The sequence below is a fragment of the Oncorhynchus masou genome, chromosome 28, assembly GCF_036934945.1.
Source record: "Oncorhynchus masou masou isolate Uvic2021 chromosome 28, UVic_Omas_1.1, whole genome shotgun sequence".
Lineage (NCBI taxonomy): Eukaryota > Metazoa > Chordata > Actinopteri > Salmoniformes > Salmonidae > Oncorhynchus > Oncorhynchus masou.
In genome coordinates, this window is record NC_088239.1 from 18,664,534 (window position 1) to 18,684,268 (window position 19,735).

General features: G+C 41.9%; 1 protein-coding gene across 1 annotated transcript in view; it reads right to left on the reverse strand.

The window, feature by feature from the left end:
• Positions 1-534: 534 nt before the first annotated feature.
• The window catches only part of LOC135517299 (activin receptor type-2B-like), a 65,521-nt gene continuing 46,320 nt past the window's right edge, over positions 535-19,735 (reverse strand). Inside the window, exons 2-11 of the mRNA XM_064941472.1 lie at positions 18,173-18,380; positions 15,854-15,960; positions 14,537-14,685; positions 13,682-13,828; positions 13,451-13,594; positions 12,747-12,895; positions 11,362-11,476; positions 11,012-11,150; positions 10,682-10,812; positions 535-5,062 (exon numbers count right to left, since the gene is read on the reverse strand). Coding sequence (XP_064797544.1) covers positions 4,868-5,062; positions 10,682-10,812; positions 11,012-11,150; positions 11,362-11,476; positions 12,747-12,895; positions 13,451-13,594; positions 13,682-13,828; positions 14,537-14,685; positions 15,854-15,960; positions 18,173-18,380 — 1,484 coding nt within the window. The 3' untranslated portion in view covers positions 535-4,867. The remainder of the gene's footprint in view (positions 5,063-10,681; positions 10,813-11,011; positions 11,151-11,361; positions 11,477-12,746; positions 12,896-13,450; positions 13,595-13,681; positions 13,829-14,536; positions 14,686-15,853; positions 15,961-18,172; positions 18,381-19,735) is intronic.

Genomic DNA, 19,735 nt, shown 5'->3' on the forward strand with positions numbered 1-19,735 from the left:
AAGGGGTGGATCATACATGTTACACCAGTACAAACGAGGTTTCCTGTTGGTATGACGAAAGTGTACATAATTTTTCTGTAGTAGACGACTATCCAGCTAGCAACACTGTTTCACGTGAGGTCTGAGGTAATTGGTTCCTGAACAACCTGGATCTAAGACTGCATCCAGAATTACAGCTGGTCACTTAAGATTTTAATATATATATTTTAATATATATATTTTAATATATATATATATATATATATATATATTTATTTTTTTAAATATATATATATACATATATATATTTTAATATATATAAATATATAAATATATATATATATATATATATAAATAAAAATATATATAAATATATATATTAATATATATATATAGATTAGTATATAGATTAATATATATAGTTTAATATATATACTAAAATATATATATTAATATATAGATTAATATACATATTAAAATATATAGATTAATATATATATTAAAATATATAGATTAATATATATATTAAAATATATAGATTAATATATTGATATATAGATTAATATATATATTAAAATATATAGATTAATATTAATATATATATAGCATTTTTTTGTCAGGTACTAATAACAAACAAACAAAGAGGGGCGCCGCAGCAGTGGCTTCAGCAACGACGATGAGGAAAATAAAAGGCACAACATCAGAACACCTCAGGATTTTAGTCCAAAGCTCCAGCAATAGCAATGTTACTGATATTACATGCTGTTTGTATTCCAAGACTTCAGCTTTGTCATCATGAACCCAAATGTGAGTATTGGTAATAATAGATCACTGATTTTACCCTATGTCCAATGTACTAAAGCTAAACTATTCATTTGGAAAGATGTGTTACGTCCAGCTCCCATCCCTCTGCTCTCAGATAAGACTAAACTAGAGTAACGGTAGAATCATTAAAATGGCACCAGAGTAAAAACCCAGACAATGATGAAAGACCAGAGTAATACTTGCCTTTCCCATTGTGGCTAAAACTTTAAAACCACCGATTGGTATTGCATAATTCATCATAAGTGACCCCCCCCCAAAAAACCTGAAAGAATTAAACCCTTAAGACCGCACGACAAATGTAATGCTGAGAGTGCAACGGGCCACTATTTGGAAAGAAACTTTAGAGCTTTTAATTTGGAAGTCAACAACTAACAACTCACTTTTGTAGACCTTACTCCCTGCACTGACACTCCCTCCCCATCAAATTAATCCACTTAGCTCTGGAAAAGGTGGCAAAAATGTCAAAGCAAGGGAAAAATGTCAGATTATTTTGTCTAGCGTCTCAAATCATCAAAGTCAAAGGATCATAGGACAGAAGGATTTTGTCTCCGCTGTTCCACATAAACAGAAAGTGAGAGTGGGGACACATTACAATTCTCTCAAATATAGAAAAAAAGAAAGACTTTGGTTCCCCTTCTTTCAGACTGAGGTGCAAGGATTTGGCGACATGTTTTTCATGGTCAAAGGTCTACAACTGAAGGTAAACCTATCATAACTCAACAAGCATTATGACCATGACTTGGGGATCAGCAAACCCACCAACCTTCCTCTTGACAACAAAGCGCATCTTGAACAAGATGTTTTGGTTGGTCGCTAGCTCAGGGGCCTATTGCAGTACCTATGAGGTTATTCTGTCATACCAGAAACAATATGTAGGACTATTGCTGTAGATATTGCTTGCTACATTTATATCCAAACTTGCAATTTCTTGATCCCATTACATTTATAGCAGAAATACTGTAAACCATAGTGTTCCAATAAGCTTCCTGAAAAGATAGACATCAAACACTAACCTGATAATTTGACACAAACATAACCCCGATTTGCTAACAGGCCATTGAAATCAAAGCAAGAATACTTCCATTCTGGTTAATGATAAAATGGTGGGGAGTCAATCCAGAGAAACTAAAAAGTGCTAAACAAGCGTGCTCTACCTTGGCAGAAAGAGAAATTATTTTCTTACCCTCTTGGCAAATATTACAGAGAAAGTGGGGCTCCTTGAAAAGCAGTCTCTTAACAGACCTAAATACATGTTCAAGTTTCCTAAGCCCAAAAGCTCAAAATAAAGCTAGCTGTGGTTTTCCTACTCAAAGCAGCTGGATCACAGCGATCTGCAGGCCCACATCAATCACTGGGGTTCATGATGACAAGAGATTGAAGTCACGAGTGTCTCAATGCTCTCACTTCTCCATGGGTATCCCTAAAACACCCTGAAAGACTCTGCGCACATGGTTCCACTTACACACATGCGGAACACTGGTAAATGATGTAGAACCTTAAAAGACCGTATGACACCGTGAATAAAACTTAAAGCGCTCGTCTGAAGGATGTAGTGCTAAGGTGCTGAAGCCGCCGCCATGGTGTCTCGTCAGTCAATGTGTGAGGAAAGGAGATGAAGGGATGAGAATCCAGGGACACCCCCCCCTCCCCCAAAGGCGCTATCAATTTCATAAAAATATGACTATGCTTTAAAAAGTTAGAACGCTATAAATCGAGAAACTAATTTGGAGATGCGTTGCTTTGTATAAGGAAATTCAATGGTATTTCTTAGTTCTCAATTTGTCTTTTCTGTATAAATGCTTTCTTTTTTTATAGAGGAATGGGATAAGTCATTAAAATACATTTTAAAAGCAATGACAAACCCAAGGTATATCCTGGGGTATGCAAAAATATTACAGGTGAGACACGGTGGTGGTGGTGGGTGGGTGGATATTTGTTTTTCTGGGAGGAAAATCAAATACAAGGTTCAATGTCCCTTTAGGTAACGGAGAGGGGGGGGGAGCCAGCACAAATCATGAATAATGCCTAGGTGTCATATATTGGTAGAATACTACAACTGTATACAGCTATTTACACTATTTTCTTTAATTTATACAACATGTTGCGGTAGCACTATTTTTCCAAAACTCCCTAATCATATAAGCCAAAAAAACTCACATTAAAATATACTTAATACAAGTCAACACAACTAACAAAATATATAACAGAACTCATACACGTAGAAAAATCTGAGGTATCTCTGGTTTGAGGTGGTCTGTGGTTCATTAATGTTTTTTGTTTTTTTTGCGTTTCGTTTTATGTTTTATCTCTACTAGATTGTATTGTTCACCTCGGAAGCCTTGTACGTTGGTAGACATGACTTTTGCTGTTTTATGCATGTTTCCTTTACTACTGAGAGTTGCACGTGTAATGCACAGAAAAAAAGGAACACAGAAATATATTCATCTTTGAGTTGAAACAGCAGCATTGTGGACATTCACTGTTACATTATGGCATACGGAAATGTGGTTTCTTGCGTGCCACTTTTAAGACAAAAAAAGTTCCATGTTCGTTTTCAGTTTCTTTTTTTCCTTCTAATGAATGAGAACGTGTAACTAATCGTGATGAAGTTAAGTTTAAACCGCTTGTTACGCTCGGTGCCCTGTCAAAAACGGTTCTACAATGCAGGACCTACCCGGTACAAACAGTTTGGTCCCTGTGCAAAAGAGGTAAATAACAAAGGGACCAGGCAGTGATGATTCAACTGTATTCCCTCCCGCTCAACACTAGTGAAGGATATAGGCTTTTGCTGAGGCCTAGGATGGGCCTCTGTGGAGAAGAGTCTAGGTCCTTAGCTCCCAATGTCCAATCTACTGACTGAAATAAAGGAGGAGAAAAAAAACTGAACAAAAATACATTTAACTTATCTTCAGATGTTTACGGCTGAAACTTTATGGTCTTAATCTCCATCCCTCTCCGCTACACACACACACACACAGTCACTCTCACTGCACAAGTAGTCACACGCAAACACACACCCACCCAAAATGCATACATATCTTCCCCAGGGTCTTGCACCGATTGTGTTTTTTGTGGTTGTTTGGGCACGTTCTGTGTTTAGACTCCATTTTGATCTCAGATAAAAAGGCTCTGAACCAAGTCAGAAAAGCCCCCCCCCCACTAAAGTTTGCCCCCTCCGACCACTCAAGGGCGGCAGTTGTGGCTCTCGCCCTACTTTACGGGACGCGTTGCGATATCACCTCAAATCAACATCTCCTGCCCCTTGAGACTGGTTACCTGAGAAGTAGTTCCATACCAAACGCACTATCCAGATGATGTGATGTCCAATCTCTGAATGTAAGCCATTTCCTTTTGAACTTTTCAACATGCACTCATAAGAATGCTGTAGCCAACCCCATCCATAGTCACCAGTCTGAACACAGAAAAAACCTAAAAGAAATGAGTCCAGTTGTTTTCCACTTTGCCCTGTGTTCTAGAGACACCCGTTAGTTCCGAAGGTTTGTATGGGACACGCTGTCGGAAAGGAAACGTTTTCTGAAAACTAAAATCCCTTGAGGAAGGTTAGTTGTGTGTAACAGTCTTAATGTTCCTACAAGGTTTATGCAGCATTGTTGTATTGTCCAACGTGGTAGATGGTTGCTTGGTTGGTGGGTGAGTTGGTTGGTTCTGTCACAGGCAATCCTGTCCAGAAGACAGAAAAAGAGGAATAAACTAAACCCAAAGAAACTACTGAGAGCTGAAAACATCTGAGGTACCTGCACCTTGTCAGCATTCATAAGTCGGCACCTGAATGCGCTTTTGAGATGTCCATTTAGCTTTTTTTTGTCCTGTATTGATAAAAAAAAGTATAGAAGAAGTGTGCTGGTAATAGTGATCCGATCGGAAATCAAATAGAAATAATAATAATTAATAATTAAAAATATTCAGGATAAAATAGCAGCTGCATTCATGTTTTTTTTCTGAGATCCGCTGAGACTTAAGAAGAAGACGACGAGTGGTTGTTTTGTATGCTTGCTTGCTTGCAGCTCTGCGTTGGGAGGGTTGGTGGTGGTCGGGTTGAGACTCAGATACTGGACTCTTTGGGTGGCAAGTCCACGTTGGTGACAGAGGTCACCATGGAGACCAGGCAGTCCGAGGTAGGGGGGCTGGTCAGCCGGCGGATCTGCGAGATGCGCTCCTCCACGCAGCCAGCAGAGAGGCGCGCCTCCGCGTCATGGTCCCAGCACTCCTCTATCGTCTCACACATAGACTCCAGGCCCTGGGAGACACATCAGTTAGGACAGGAACTCAGCATTTAGCAAAACCAATCTGCTTATTTATTGTCATTTAAGTGTTATTACATGCATGTATTAACATCTTATTCAGTGTTTGTTAGATGTATTAAATGTGTATTAACGGGGCGGAGCGGACATGTTCTTAGATCTCTCCTGCCAATTGCGGCTAAACTTCTTTTACAGGACAATGTCAGGCGTATCTACATCCATTATGAATCGACTTAAACATAGTCCTCCTAAAACATGAACATATCACAGACAACGTGGTCCAGGTTAGACCAGTTAGCCCTGCTAATTCAGCCAGCTCTACTAACCCAGTTAGCTCTGCAAGCTCCTCACACCACGAGTCTGACATGACAACCAAGGATGTAGACAACCTAAATCAGAACAAAGGGGTTATGGAAGCAATCTTTGCCATGAGGGCAGGCCTTTTCATCGAACTTGAAGGTGTCCTAACGGGGATTAGTGAGGTTAAACGTGACCATCAAGACAACTTCACGCGCTTGGACGAATCAGAGGAACACATTAGCATGGTGGAAGTTACTGTCGTCCCTTTCAACTCAATGACCGTAAAGTTGGATAAACAGGCGGCGGACCTTACTTCAAAACTAAGCTCGCTCGAGAACCACCACAGGTCTAATTTGAGAGACTGGTTAATCCACCCAAAAAAGTGGAAAAGGGTGACGTAGTTGCATGAGAGAGATGGCTTACAGAGGCATTAGGGCCGGACAACTTTCCGGACGCCTTGCGCATTGAAAGAGCCCTTCGCTTCAGGCTCCTACAGGCCCGAGAAACCACCCCTCTCAGAGTCCTTATCATTAAGTTTCTCAACTTTCAAGACTTTCAAACTCCAAGTGATGCAGAAAGCCAGGTCTGTGTATGGGCAAGGTGATGTACCCAAGAGATCATGTTCTTCCCTGGCCTATCCACGGACCTGCACCAAAAAAAGAAAAGGCTACGATGGGGTGAAACGCCAGCTCAGGTCCCGAAACATCGCCGTTGGAATAGCCTTCCCAGCTAAACTATGTCTGGCTTACAATCGACGGTCACACGAGTTTGAATCTCTATATGACAGGCGAGATAGCTGTCCATTGAGCATTGGACGCCATGTTAAGTTTAATTATGTTAATCAATCGCTTCCATTGGATTACATAAAACACTAAAATGTCAGACAAGATGTTTAGCTCCATGTCAACGGACACGTCGGCACCTTATTCGTTCTGGACCACAGAGAAGCATCGGGACTACTTTATATGATGACTTAAGTTTCAATCATATCCTTGGACTAAAATGATTGACACTCACGTGCAAGCCTGACATCAACATCATGTGCAAGGGTCTTTGGGTAACGTAGCGTATATTCAATGGTATCACTTTATCTCAAGTAGCCTGTTCATTTCTGAGCTTTGATATTTTTGGGGGGGTTTATAAACTTACTAATGGTATACTATGTTAACACTGTATGTATGGGCCATTTTGCTACTTGGTAGACCCTATGTTGTGGCTCATCTACAACTATTTAGGACTGTCCATATTGTAACGTTAGTTAGGATTCACTAACTAGCGTTACTGTTTTAGGTGGAGCTATTCTTTGCTACTTTTCAAACGAATACTACATGATATTTCACATATCTTCCTAGATATGCCTTTTGGTGTGATATTTCACACAACATCTTTTCAAGATATGCCTTTTGTTTTGTTCATGTGGAGTAATGGCCGAGAAGGCAGGAGACACTGTTTTGTTAAGCGTCACATTAGTTAGACTGCTCCCTGTAACAGATCAGTCGTCCACCAGACTACACTCTACGATTAGAGGGAGGTGGGAGAGGAAGCGCTGGGTGTCTCGGTTAGGGAGACAAGGGAATGGGATTCAGTGTTTTCCTGTTAGGATAGATTTATGTTTGTTTCAACAGATCTTTACATATTTTCCTCACTACAACATATTAATGTGGTCCTTGTGGTTACTAAGCATATTTTAGATATGCCTTTATGCTATAGCTTATTCCATGTTTACATCTTTGGTTAGATGACTTCAAATGTAAAACAAATGTACTTTGTGGAATGTCCATGGAGTTTGTAAACTACCCAAGCTTAAAAAGGTTATTACTAGGTTTAAACAACTTTATTCCTCTATTGTGTTTCTACAAGATACTCACTTGTTGAAGGATGAGCTATTTAAAGTACGCAGGAGGTGGCAAGGGTAGGTAATAGCATTCCGTTTCTCTTCTCGTGGTGTTATGTTTAAAACAAATTCTGTTCCATTTCAAGTGGACAATATTATAACTGATACAGCATGTAGATACAGGGAACTCTTTTGAATAATCATATTAATCTGGTTAATGTTTATGGTCCTAATGATGATAATCCCAAATTCTTTGAGAATGTATTTCTATTGATAGGACTTTACCAGGAAGGGAGTCTAATAACTTTTGATCCTCATCTAGATCACTCCTCTTCACACTCGCAGAGTAGAAGGGAATTAAAGCATTTCATGAGATCTATGTGAACCTTGGAGAACTCAGAACCCGAGTACAAATGCGTATTCATGTTACTTGCTGATTGCTTCCCAATGTAGCAGGAAATGGATATGATAGTATTGTTTGTTCGGTGTGACCATTCCCCCGTGTCATTATTCTATAGGGATACAAAACTAGTAAAAGGATCTTCTAGATGACATTTGCATCCCAGATGGTTACAGGACCAAGACTTTTACCAGTTTCAAATCCAATCAATTCAATCTAAAAATGAGACAGATTGACAGCCAAATCTGAAAATTGGAGAGGGAAGCTTTTTTGGATAATTTAGAAGATTGTAAACAAGGAATTATTTGTTCTTAAAGTTCTGAAGAACTTCCTCCCCTCAAAGGCCATAAACAGCTTAACGAGGCTGAAGGAGTCCTATGATCAAGGTGAAAAACCTGGTCATTTGCTTGCCTGGTGCATTAAGAAGTTAAATTCAGACAGAGCCATTAATGCAATTCATTATTTACAAGGACAATTATCAATGGAACCTGTAGAAATAAACCAAACATTTGGTTCCTACTACAACTCACTTTACGCTGAATCTCCTGAGAACTTAACTAATCAGACATCATTTTTGGATGGTCTTGATTTTCCCCTCTATTTCAGAAGACACAAAATTGGCCCCGGAAAAAGGAATTGGATGGTGTTGAAATATCGGATGCTATTTCAAATATGAAGGGAGGTAGAGCGGCAGGTCCAGATGGGCTCCCAACAGATATTTCCAAGATATTTAAGGACAAACTTCAAGGTCCACTTTTGGATATGTATGCTGAATCCTTTCAGCAAGGTTGTTTCACCTTTAAAATCACTCTTATTCTGGAGCCTGATAAATCCCAGACAAATCGTGAAAGTTAAATTGGTCTATCTTCTGAACTCGGACTCAAAAAATTATTGCTAAAGCTTTAGCCAGGAGATTGGATAGAGTGCTCCCTTATAATACACAAAGACCAAAATGGCTTTGTGAAAAACCGTCAAGGTTTTCACAATGTGAGGAGAGTACTAAACATAGTATCAGGGGACTGCACTGCCATACTCTACCTTGATGTAGAGAAGGCATTCAATAGAGTTGAGTGGTCTTATTTATTTGAAGTGCTTCAGAGATTTGGGTTTGGGAACTACTTCTGTAAATGGATTAAGATATGATATACAGACCCAACTGCAGAAGTTGACACTAACAACTTGATCTCACAACCTTAAGTTTTTTCAGGGCATGAGACAAGGATGTCCAGCCAGTCCAGGATTATTTCTTTTAGCTTTGAACCCTTTGCCATTGCAGTAAGGTCCCACCTGTCAATTAGTGGAATTATAAAACTGGATTTTGAACATTGAGTGGAACATGTATGCCGGTAATACCCTCTTATTCCTAACAGATCTAAAGAATTCTCTCTTCCCTCTCCAACTTATAACTTTGGGCAGTTTTCTGGGTTGAAAGTTAATAAAACCAAGTCTTCTATCCTTTTCCTCAACAAGCAAGAGAGACTGCATCCAGTTGTACAGCATCCGTCGGTGAATAGAGAACAAGGTTTCACTTATCTTGGTATTAAAATCACACCAGAAATAAGCTCCTTGAGTTCAACAAATGATGAACCCATGTAACGAATGCAACAGAACCCATCAACAGATGGACATCATTGCCTAGATCTATTATTGATAGAATAAATATCATTAAGATGAATATCCTGCACAAATGTTTTATCCATTTCAATAAATTATTCTGGCTCCACCTTTTTTCCCCACCCAAAGTTCAGAAAGATACTTCAGAAAGATACTTCCAAATTGTATCTGGATCAACAGAAAACCAAGGTTTAGACTTTCTCTTCTTTATTTGACCTATGGCAGAGGGAGGTTGCAACTTCCATATTTTTGTACTCTGCTCCATTTTAGAAGCTAAAGAAGAATACTACTAATCCCCTTTTAAGAAACACCCTAACTATATGGCACGAAGTACAGAAATATCTGTGCGAATCCCCTGTATTATCCAGTTTTTTTCCACACCTTAAAGAATGGGCAATAAAAGGTATTGTTAAAGTAATGGATTTATACAATGAAAAGGGGCTCATGTTTGAAGAACTAAAGGTAAGATTTAACTCGAGAAGCTTTATTCTTTCCAGTCTATAACAATCTGCCCTACAACCTCCTTTGACCACTAGAGAAACGCTCTCTGTTAATATGCGTTATGGGAGAGGTCAGATGACATCATTATATGGGAAAATGGTAGCTACTCACAAAGACAACTCTGATAGTAAGAGACTTCAGTGGATATACGATTTGTAGGAAGATATTTCAGCAGAGGACTGGGTAATGATATGCTCTAGAGCTCAGATACAGACAAACACCTGCCTGAGATTGCTGCAATACAATTGGATAATGAGAACATATATCACACCCATGTTAAGCTCCACAAAATTGAGCCTAATACCCCAGACCTGTGTTTTAAATGTAACACGCATTTAGGCACCTTCTTTCATTGCCTGTGGGAATGTGCTGAGATACAAATGTTTGAGCTCAGTACTGCACTATATCTCTGAGATTACTTCTACCCCAATACCATTAATCCCTAAATGTTGCATCCTAAATCTTTACAGAGGGAATATCTCTTTACATAGGAGAGAGAATAAAATGGTTGACCTCTGTCTATTACAAGCTAGATGTTCAATTTCTCTCCACTATGTCAGTTCCCCATCACTTGGTCATTGGTTAAAATAATTAACGTCAAGCCTAGCTCTTGAGAGTTTTTGCAAATCAGTGATACTGTAGAAGCATTGGAATTATAAATCTGTATATTCTTTATTTTTTTTAGGTGAACCTTGGCTATAGTCTAAGCGTATTCTGCATTATCTGTGACTACATATTATACTTCTGCATTTTTATTTTTGGAAATGGACTTTATTTTATTTGTCTGTGGAATGTTTGGGGGTTATGTTTTTGTCTCTTTGGGTTGGGGGGGCAACATGTTTACGCACTCAAGTCATGCCTGGGTGACATATTGTGGGAAATGTGAATCAAACCGTACTATAAGTACTGTACATCCCAGCATTGACCCACTGCTCTCTGCGTTGGAGACAGAGCTGGCATACTCACAGCGTGTTTGAGCCAGCAGTCCTTGAAGACCGGTCTCATCTTTTTGTGGACCACCACCTCCTGTAAGTCCTCCAGGGACGGGTGCTGTCCGATCTCCTCCTCAAACGGCAGCATGTACTCATCCACTGGGCCTGACCAATCAGCACAACAGCAACGTGTCTTAGCACGGAACACCTTACAGGCTATGCTACATCGTTACCCATAAGCTATGCGTTCTCATTTGTCTATTACACAGCATTAAAAAGGTCTCATCCTGATTCCAATGTGGTATGGTTGCTGATAAATCGCAGAGTAGGATCCCGTGTGTGTGCTTGCGTGTTTATGACTCACCGTCGGCCGCCTTGCAGCGCGACACCAGCTCCCACAGCACCAGGCCCATGGCGTACATGTCTATCCTGAGAAAGGCGTCCCGCTGGAAGTTGATGGCACCTTCCAGGACCTCCGGCGCCATGTAGCGCCTGGTACCCACCTGGACGACAGAGATAGACGGACAAGACACTGTCAGACAAGGTCCACTACGCACACACACACTTCCTTGCGTGTGAGTATGTGGAGCTAACTTTAAAACAGTATTTCCATGATGGCACTTGTTCATAGTTAGTATGGCTCCCTAATTCATGTACACTAGTTAAAAGCAGCTAACCCTTGGGACGCAACCAGACTGATAGTAGCCCACTGACCTGGCCGTGAGTGTCCCCTGGGGGCTTGCCCGGCTCGAACCGCACCGCCAGCCCAAAGTCCCCGATGATGGACGTAAGGTCCGTCCGCAGCATCACATTCTTACTCTTGAAGTCCCTGGAAGGAGAAGGAAGAGAGGACGGGGGTTCATTGACAGTTTTCTTTTTAAGCCAATCAATTAACATCGGTGATTGGCCTGAGAGTTTCCCCCCCCTGACTTGGGATCAGTTTGCCCTTTGTCAAGCCTGAACTTATCCTGAACTACAAACAAATAAAGCTCACAGAACGGTCCCGTCTAGACTTAAGGCTCGGTTTGATTGTAACGGAATTGAAGTGAATTCCCAATGGAATAAACTGTAAACAATTTTGATGCCACGCAGAAAAATAAAATTGCAGTCCAGAGATTTGAGTGCAATAATAATTATAACAGACTCCCTCAGGGTTAGATGCTTCTGGATTGCAGAATGAAGACACAGGGGACCGCAGACAGAACAAAGATTCAGCATAAACATCAATACGCTATAGGATTAACCTCAACTTTACTTAGCCAGATGGGTCATTGAGAAAACAACAAGATGCTTGAACCAGGCCAAGTCTAATGTTTCTCTCTTTTACACATGCATTTTTGAGTTTGGTTCGATTTCGGTTGCAATTATTTCATTAACATTAAATGCCCAATGCATTATGTGGGTTGAATGATGTAACACAGAATAAAACTATTAATAAATGTCCTATAATTGTAGTGACTGCTCATCCCTTATTAAACATAATTTATTCACATTACTTTAATAAAATATTTCATTTGTGTATATTAACATTTGTTTTACTTGACTATTTCATTCCAAGTCACCTCATCTCTATTAGGGCTGCTGCCTATGCTGTCTGACAAAATACCCATTGTGTAGTTCAACGTAATTAAGGCATACTTTTTCATGACAGCGGAATACAAACCATCAATCACATGGATCATGTATTTTCAGATAGAGATGCCTCAAAGCAACAGCTGCTCTCTATATCACCTCATAATCTCGCATTCTTCGCTCTTCAGCAGCGGTCGTAAAAGAAACAGACCGGACAAGTATATGCGCAATGGATTATGGTCATTCTAGGTAATTACCACATTTTATGTGCTAAACTATGTAGAATTTTGGCCTGTTGGAAACTACAACTCCCTTCTACATCCCACAGTTCAGGCTGGATCTAATTTTTCTCTAGAGAAACTGTGCAATGTCTGTACTGAGCTCACAGAAAAGTATCAAAATAAATCTAATTCAAATAATTGAACCGACGTCACTCAAGTAGTTCATTTTTAAAAATAAATAATCAACATTTCTGTTAATCGCTCAGCTCTAAACATACACCTAAGTGCTGAACTCGTGTGCCTTACCTGTGAGCAATGGCCGGTTTGGGTCCCTCTCCTTTGTAGCGAGGCACATCTTCGTGCAGGTAGGCCAGCCCGCAGGCCATGGTCTCAGCGATGTGGCACAGCTCAGTCCAGCTGATTGCATTCCCTTTCAGATAGTCCGTCAGGGAGCCCTGGAGCATAGACAGAGAGAGACACACACGCCGTGCGCATACACAGAAAGAGAGAGAAAGAGTGAGAAAGAAGTGGCGCTGTTAACAACTAGCTACAGTAAGACATCCCCAGAGCACACTAAATAGCTTGTCAATGATTGAACTGGGAAAAATACAAGTGAACTCGACTGCAGAGACAGGGATCACATCGTTTATTGTCCGAGAAATGCCAGCCAACCCACTGTGGTCAGTCAAATTGAGTGCTATTAAATTGTAGCAAACAACTTTCACGCTACTGAAAATTAAACAGCGAGGAAAATTAAAAGGCAATAGCTCTGAGCAACAAAACGCAGCTTCCTCAGTGCCAATAAATAGTGGATCTCTGTAGCAAGCCTGATACGAAAGCCTAGAGAACATTGCTAAAGCTCAGTGGCGGGACCTTATGAAGGCTAACTGATATAAACTTATGTCCCAGGCTTACAGCTGGTTTTATACTTCTTATACTTCCTCCACCAAACCGAACCTAACCTCCCCACACCTTAACACCTCTCCCTCCACCCCAGTCTCGCTCCTCACCCTCTCGTGGAACTCAGAGATGAGCCACAGCTCCATCTCCAGGTTGGTCCCGCGCTTCTCGGCGGCGATGTAGCGCAGCAGGTTCTCGTGCTTCATCCCCGGTGTTAGGAACACGTCCCGCTCGTTCATCCACGACTGTTTATCCTGTGGGAGGACACACACACAAAGAGGTGTTGTTACACCAAGGCTTCAGAGGACACAGACAGTTGAATCAACCTTTCAGCAACTTACCTGAATGGGGAAGACCTTGACAGCCACGTAGTCGTTCATCATCTGGGCCTTCCACACACAGCCAAAGCGCCCCCTGGCCTTAATCTCCAGCAACTGCAGGGGTTTGAGACCTACCAGGGGGGAGGGAGGGAGAACGAGGCCGGGATCCTGGTAGATCAAGAGGTCAGAGGTCGGAGGTCAGAACAGGTAAACACTGGGTCATTATATTCAATAAGGTTATGAGGATTGATTGCCACTCGCGACATACTTACAATTTATATAATAACTGGAGCTTTTATATCAATATAAAATATGAATTCTAATACTCATTCAAAACAGTTAAAAAGAAAAACAGATAAGGCTTTATGCACAATGGCTTGTGTAAAGTAGATGTACAGATACTGAAAACTGACAGTAGTAAACTAACAATGGTCCTATAGGTGGGACCTGTATCACGTCAGTGGCCCCCGACTACCTCTAGATGGGGCTAGTCGTTAACAGAGGTCCTGTGTGGCCTACTTGGCAGCTTTGGGGCTACTAACAAGATGGCCTCCGAAAAACAAGGGATGAAAACGGCAAGAGCGAGAGAATACAGGAGTGAGAAACCACAAAGAGGTAGCACCACAGAAGATAAGCAAACAGCTCTACAGACAAAGAGAGCAAACAATACCGACAGACAGGAGGACCACAATAAGTAGAAACTTTCCTTTGATTTGAATCCTCTATTTGTTTTGTATGTGTATTGTTCCACTTAGCTGAGGGAAGTCTACATGCACTTTAAACATGTCAAATAAATTCAGTCATTCAAAGATGAAAACAGAAGAGTGATGGGAAGCAAAAGTGAAAGATGCGTAGCTCGGGAGGGAATTGGCCGACCTCATTGATGTCCACATGGCCATAGGGTGGCTTGCGGTGGCGGTACATCCAGAAGGCCAGCAGCAGGGCCATGGAGAGCATGGTGATGGGCAGCAGTGAGTAGACCAGCACATTGAGTAGTGTGGGCATGGGGGGAGGCGACTTGATCACTGGCGGTAGAGAGAGGGACAGAACACAGTGTTACCCAGCGGCCATCGAGGAGCGGTGGGGGGGAGAAAAGAGGGAGAGAGGGAGGGGTGAGAGAAAATGACAAGAGGATAGGTAAAGAGGGAGAGGAAGGGAGAAGGGGAGAGAAGAAACCAGGAGAAGGGGGGAAAAAAAACAAGGAGGGAGTAGTGGAAAGGAGGGAAGGATAGGGAGAGAGGTGGATTGAGGGAGGGTAGAAAGAGGGGAAAATGGCAGAAATATAGGAATAGTTAGGCACACACTAGTTTTTTCCACCTTTCTAAGCCAAGCTTTGGCTTTAACACACACAAATAAGTTTGCTGCCTGTCTGGATGTCTGTGTGCTCAAGAAAATCTGGCGAGGAAAGGGAGCTGTAAAATAGAAGAGGTGCTATTCTCCTGGGCAAAATTGCCCCTAACTTTTGGAGCTTCAGTCTGCAAACAGGCGGTGTAATTCAATACTCGTGTGGCCTCTTGCACATTTCTGTCCATCGTGTTTAAGATCCTACAATACCCCACTGTGAGGACTTTTCGGGGAACAAAGTCAATACTTAACCCTGGGTGAGGCCCGTGGAGCTTCCAACTCGGTTTAAAGCTGGTATAGGTCTTACACGGATGTCAAATATAATATCAACTTACTGGGTTTCACGTCACACCAAACAGGGTTAAAATACCAAGTTAACATACCAAGATATCATAGCAAAGCAGGTGATATTGGCTCGGGAAACAAATGGAGCGAGCAATGATTGGGAAAATCAAATATTCCAAAATGACGACAAGCTAATTGAGATATGGGTCAATATAACATCTACATTTCCCTAGCCCTTGACATCTGACCCCAGACAGAGGAGTACAAGAGTCATCAGGGGTGAGATCCAGAAACACAAATTCTACTCAGGTCTGCAAAAGACTATCAGATCTTAACAATGCCTTGAGGTGTTTTAACGTCTCAGGAACCCAATCATATATGGATCTTCTGACCTGCACAGGCCGGAGCAGAATTTGTTTAGAACATTGCAATCAAGGTGTAGCCATAGAAATGTAATTAGTAGCACAGACTTTTCCTTTCGTGCTCTGTGACGGTTGGACCTGCGGCCCTATCTACTTTCTATGGGTGTAAAACAAAGAGGTAGAGTCCTACAGGTTCACTTACATGGTCCGTTGATATCAGGCAGGTGAGTGAACCTCTCGTTGCAGAAGTTCCCCTCGCAGCAACAGAAGAACACCTGAGGATTCTCCTCTGTTGCCACACACTCTTGCCTGAGAGAAAGAACGGGAGATAACATTTAATTGACTGTCAAAGGGAAATGTTTTGGTCTAGGGTAGCGAAGGGAGCGCCTCCGCTTTCTATTGACTTCAGTAGTTCAGAGGGAATGTGGTTATACCCTATGAAGGGTTCTGTTCACAACGCCATGAAAAGCAGTGAAACAGAAAGGTTCTACCTGAAACTGTCCAATCAGAAACTGTTCTTATATTTTCCGTTGCCAGACGTTTTAAAAAGCTTTGCTACAGTGTGCCCTACTGAACATGACCCTGGAGACAGAACCTAGATCCTATATGACCTGCTCAGATACCTAACTAACCCTTAGCTAACCACCCCCCTCCGTTCCCTTCCCTCACCATGCAACGCTCACACTATTGGCCTTGGTCTGATGCGGGGCCCACAGCGAAACGACTTATTGACCTCTGTGGAGGACAGGACTGGAAGGAGGGAGAGGACTGGCGGTGTCGCCATGATTCTGCTGGCGCCAGGCACATCGGCAGCGTCGGGCCATGTCAGCAATGTGGCGGCCTGGCGGGTCATTGGGCAGTGTCCTCTCTCCTCAGAGAGCCAGAGCCAATGGTGAGGCCAGCCAGTCGCCCCTGACAACACTGAAAGAAGGCCGGGATTAAGGGCTGCTTAGCCTTGTGAGAGTCTCCTCAAGCTGTCCCGATAGGAACTCAAAACTCCCTCAAGAAACATGCTTGTAATCATGATGGAATTAAGATTGAAGACATCATTGTATGTCTAGAGAAGCGAGATCACACTGAGAACTGTGTCCTCAAGGATCAACTTAAATGCTTTACTATTTCAATGCATTTATATCAATGCATTCGAGGGTATTAATGTACACAATTAATTCAGAGCAGGTCGGACCACCTCACTGGTGCCGGCAAAGTAACATCCCTTTACCTAAATCTAATCTACAACAGTCGTGAGCGTTTTAAAAAAAGCTTTCAGACTTAAGCCTGTCACTCAACACACTTCAGTGTTTGGTATTTCAAACATGCACCGGAGACTCTACTCGTCTGCTATTTTAAGAAGTGGTGACCTCTAGTTTTAAGCAACCTCGAATTGCTGCCGTTGCGTTTCAGATCAGTCATTGTTGCTGGCCCACTTTCACATGATTAGGGATCGGGGAATCGTTTCATAGATAGCGTCCCACTATAATAAAGGCAAACACAGTTTTAGAATTGAGCTTTTAGAAAGCGTCTGGTTAATACCTCAAAACAAAATCCCTTAATGGATTGGTACCTTGGCTGTTCTCATGCAACACTACAAAATGTTTTTCAGCTTTTATACAAATATCCTGCAGAAACATTTTAGAGTTGATCATTCAAACCATGTACACATCCACACAACATTTGTCTCGCTCTGTAAACAATGCAGTGGACTGGTCCTCGTCAAAACTTAAGGCACTTTGCTCCTCTCTAAATGTGTATCTGGGGAGAAGTGACTGTTTTCAAGCTTCTTATCCGGAACCATTTATTTAATGATTTCTCTTGGTCTCGGGAGCAAGGCTGGAAATAGATTGCAATGGCAGCAGGCAAGTGGTAGAAAAATCTAACGCACCACTCCGCCTGACTTCTCCCGAGACGTTATCGAGCACCTACGGGACCCGCCAGGTGCGGGATAATTGAATATTCCAGTTTGACAGAGAAACATTTAATATAGAGTCCAATAAAGCTTCCAATAAACGAAATGAAAACAAAAAAAAGTTGGTAATGCGAGCAAATGTCAGAGACTACCTTGTGTGGGTTTGCACACACATGCCAGCTGTGAAGTCAATGCAGTAATGAGTGAATGACAAATTCAACTGTGTTTTAATGACGTTTTATATATGGTGATATCTGATGTTTAGATGAACAGTCATTATCATACTCTAACATTTGTTGAGCCTTTGATCACACTGGGAAAATGAAACATTTGAAACCAACCATAGAGGGGGACACAGATTCCACCTCAGATCCACACCAGGGACTGTTTTGATTAAGCGTCTCAGAGTAGGACTGCTGATATAGGATCAGTTGCCGCCTTTAGAACTTAATGGAATATTGTTATATGGGCAGGGGGGACCTGATGCTAGATCAGCACCCCCATCCCAAGAAACTCTTTGTGAATACAAGGACCCTAATATTTTAGGCAGAGTTTATTGAATGTACAATACAGATTTATTAAATAGTTGATAGGCACAACAGTAGGAGATTTTACCTGTCATAGCAGTTGAAGTCATCCAGCCAGCAGCCCTTCTTCACCAGCTCTATGGTACCCGAGTTGTTTCGCCATGAGGCGTAGCAGTGCGACCGCTTGTCCTTCTCACCCTCGCAGCGCTCTACCCCACTCTGGTTGGTCTTCTCAATCTCATAGTTGATGTTATAGAACAAGCACTCCTGTGTGTCCACCTCTCCATGGCTTGGTCCTGTCAGACAGAAAGACGAGGTGCGTTAGTTTGATCAAGTATCATAGTGGCACTGTTAGCCCAGGTTAAACACACCCGGTAACAGATGGTGAAACACACCCGGTAACAGATGGTGAAACACACCCGGTAACAGATGGTGAAACACACCCGGTAACAGATGGTGAAACACACCCGGTAACAGATGGTGAAACACACCCGGTAACAGATGGTGAAACACACCCGGTAACAGATGGTGAAACACACCCGGTAACTGATGGTGAAACACACCCGGTAACTGATGGTGAAACACACCCGGTAACTGATGGTGAAACACACCCGGTAACTGATGGTGAAACACACCCGGTAACTGATGGTGAAACACTAGATTCAGCTGCAGGCTTATTTTTGTTGGAGAGGATGGTCGGGAAGACATACTATAATTATAATAATTTGTACACTGCAAATTGACAACTAAACCCAAAAAGAGATCGAATTTGAAAATGTCATACTTTGATACACAACTCACTTTTGGCTGAATTCCTGGTTATTTTACAGTCTTTTTTTTATACCAAAACACATTTGTGTTTGGTACAACCTTCTCCGAAGTTCCACATCTAGACATAAACAATCAAAAAGATGCTCTCCCATTAAATACAACCAAATATGCAAGTCAGGATTCAGATATTATACAAAGATCAGGACCGATCAGAAATCACAGATGACCTGTAAAACCACTCAACCACTGTGTGTCAATGTGTTTTTGTTCAAAGAAAAGTTTGCTGCTGAAGCACTCCAGAGGCCGGGGATTCTCCGGTATCACGTAGTGGGGTACAGTAGCGGTGATTTCTGTGGCGGTGGTGGGCGTGTTTGATGAGGACATGGCTCCCGGCACGGCGCCACAAATAGAAGCACCGGAGCCACCACCCTGCGGTGGCACAGAGACTTGTCTCAGTTTCCTCTTTTGTCAAAACAGCACTCAAGACGCCTTATTTTGATAACGGGGCAGAGGGTGAACATTTTCTGATCATGAAAGCGGAGTACGTGCCGAAAGAGGTAACGAGAGAAGTAGAGTAGTTTAGGGGAGAGAGGAAAATAGTGAGAGTACACAGTAGGCTGCAACAGACTGAAGGCAAGTGCAGCATTTGCAAGCACACAAAGCAGCATCAACGCACCTCAGTGAAGATGGAGGGTTTCATCATCATCATCTAAAGCCACGGCTGTGATCATCAAAGAGCATGGCCGGGGGAAGTGAAGGTACAGACCTTTGACCTCTGATATTCTCTGCTACCCAGAAAGTGGGGTCATTCAGATAACCTCGTCGGTACAGAAACACAGAGCCACATTTTTCTTTGACAAAGAAACACCAGGAGAAAGGG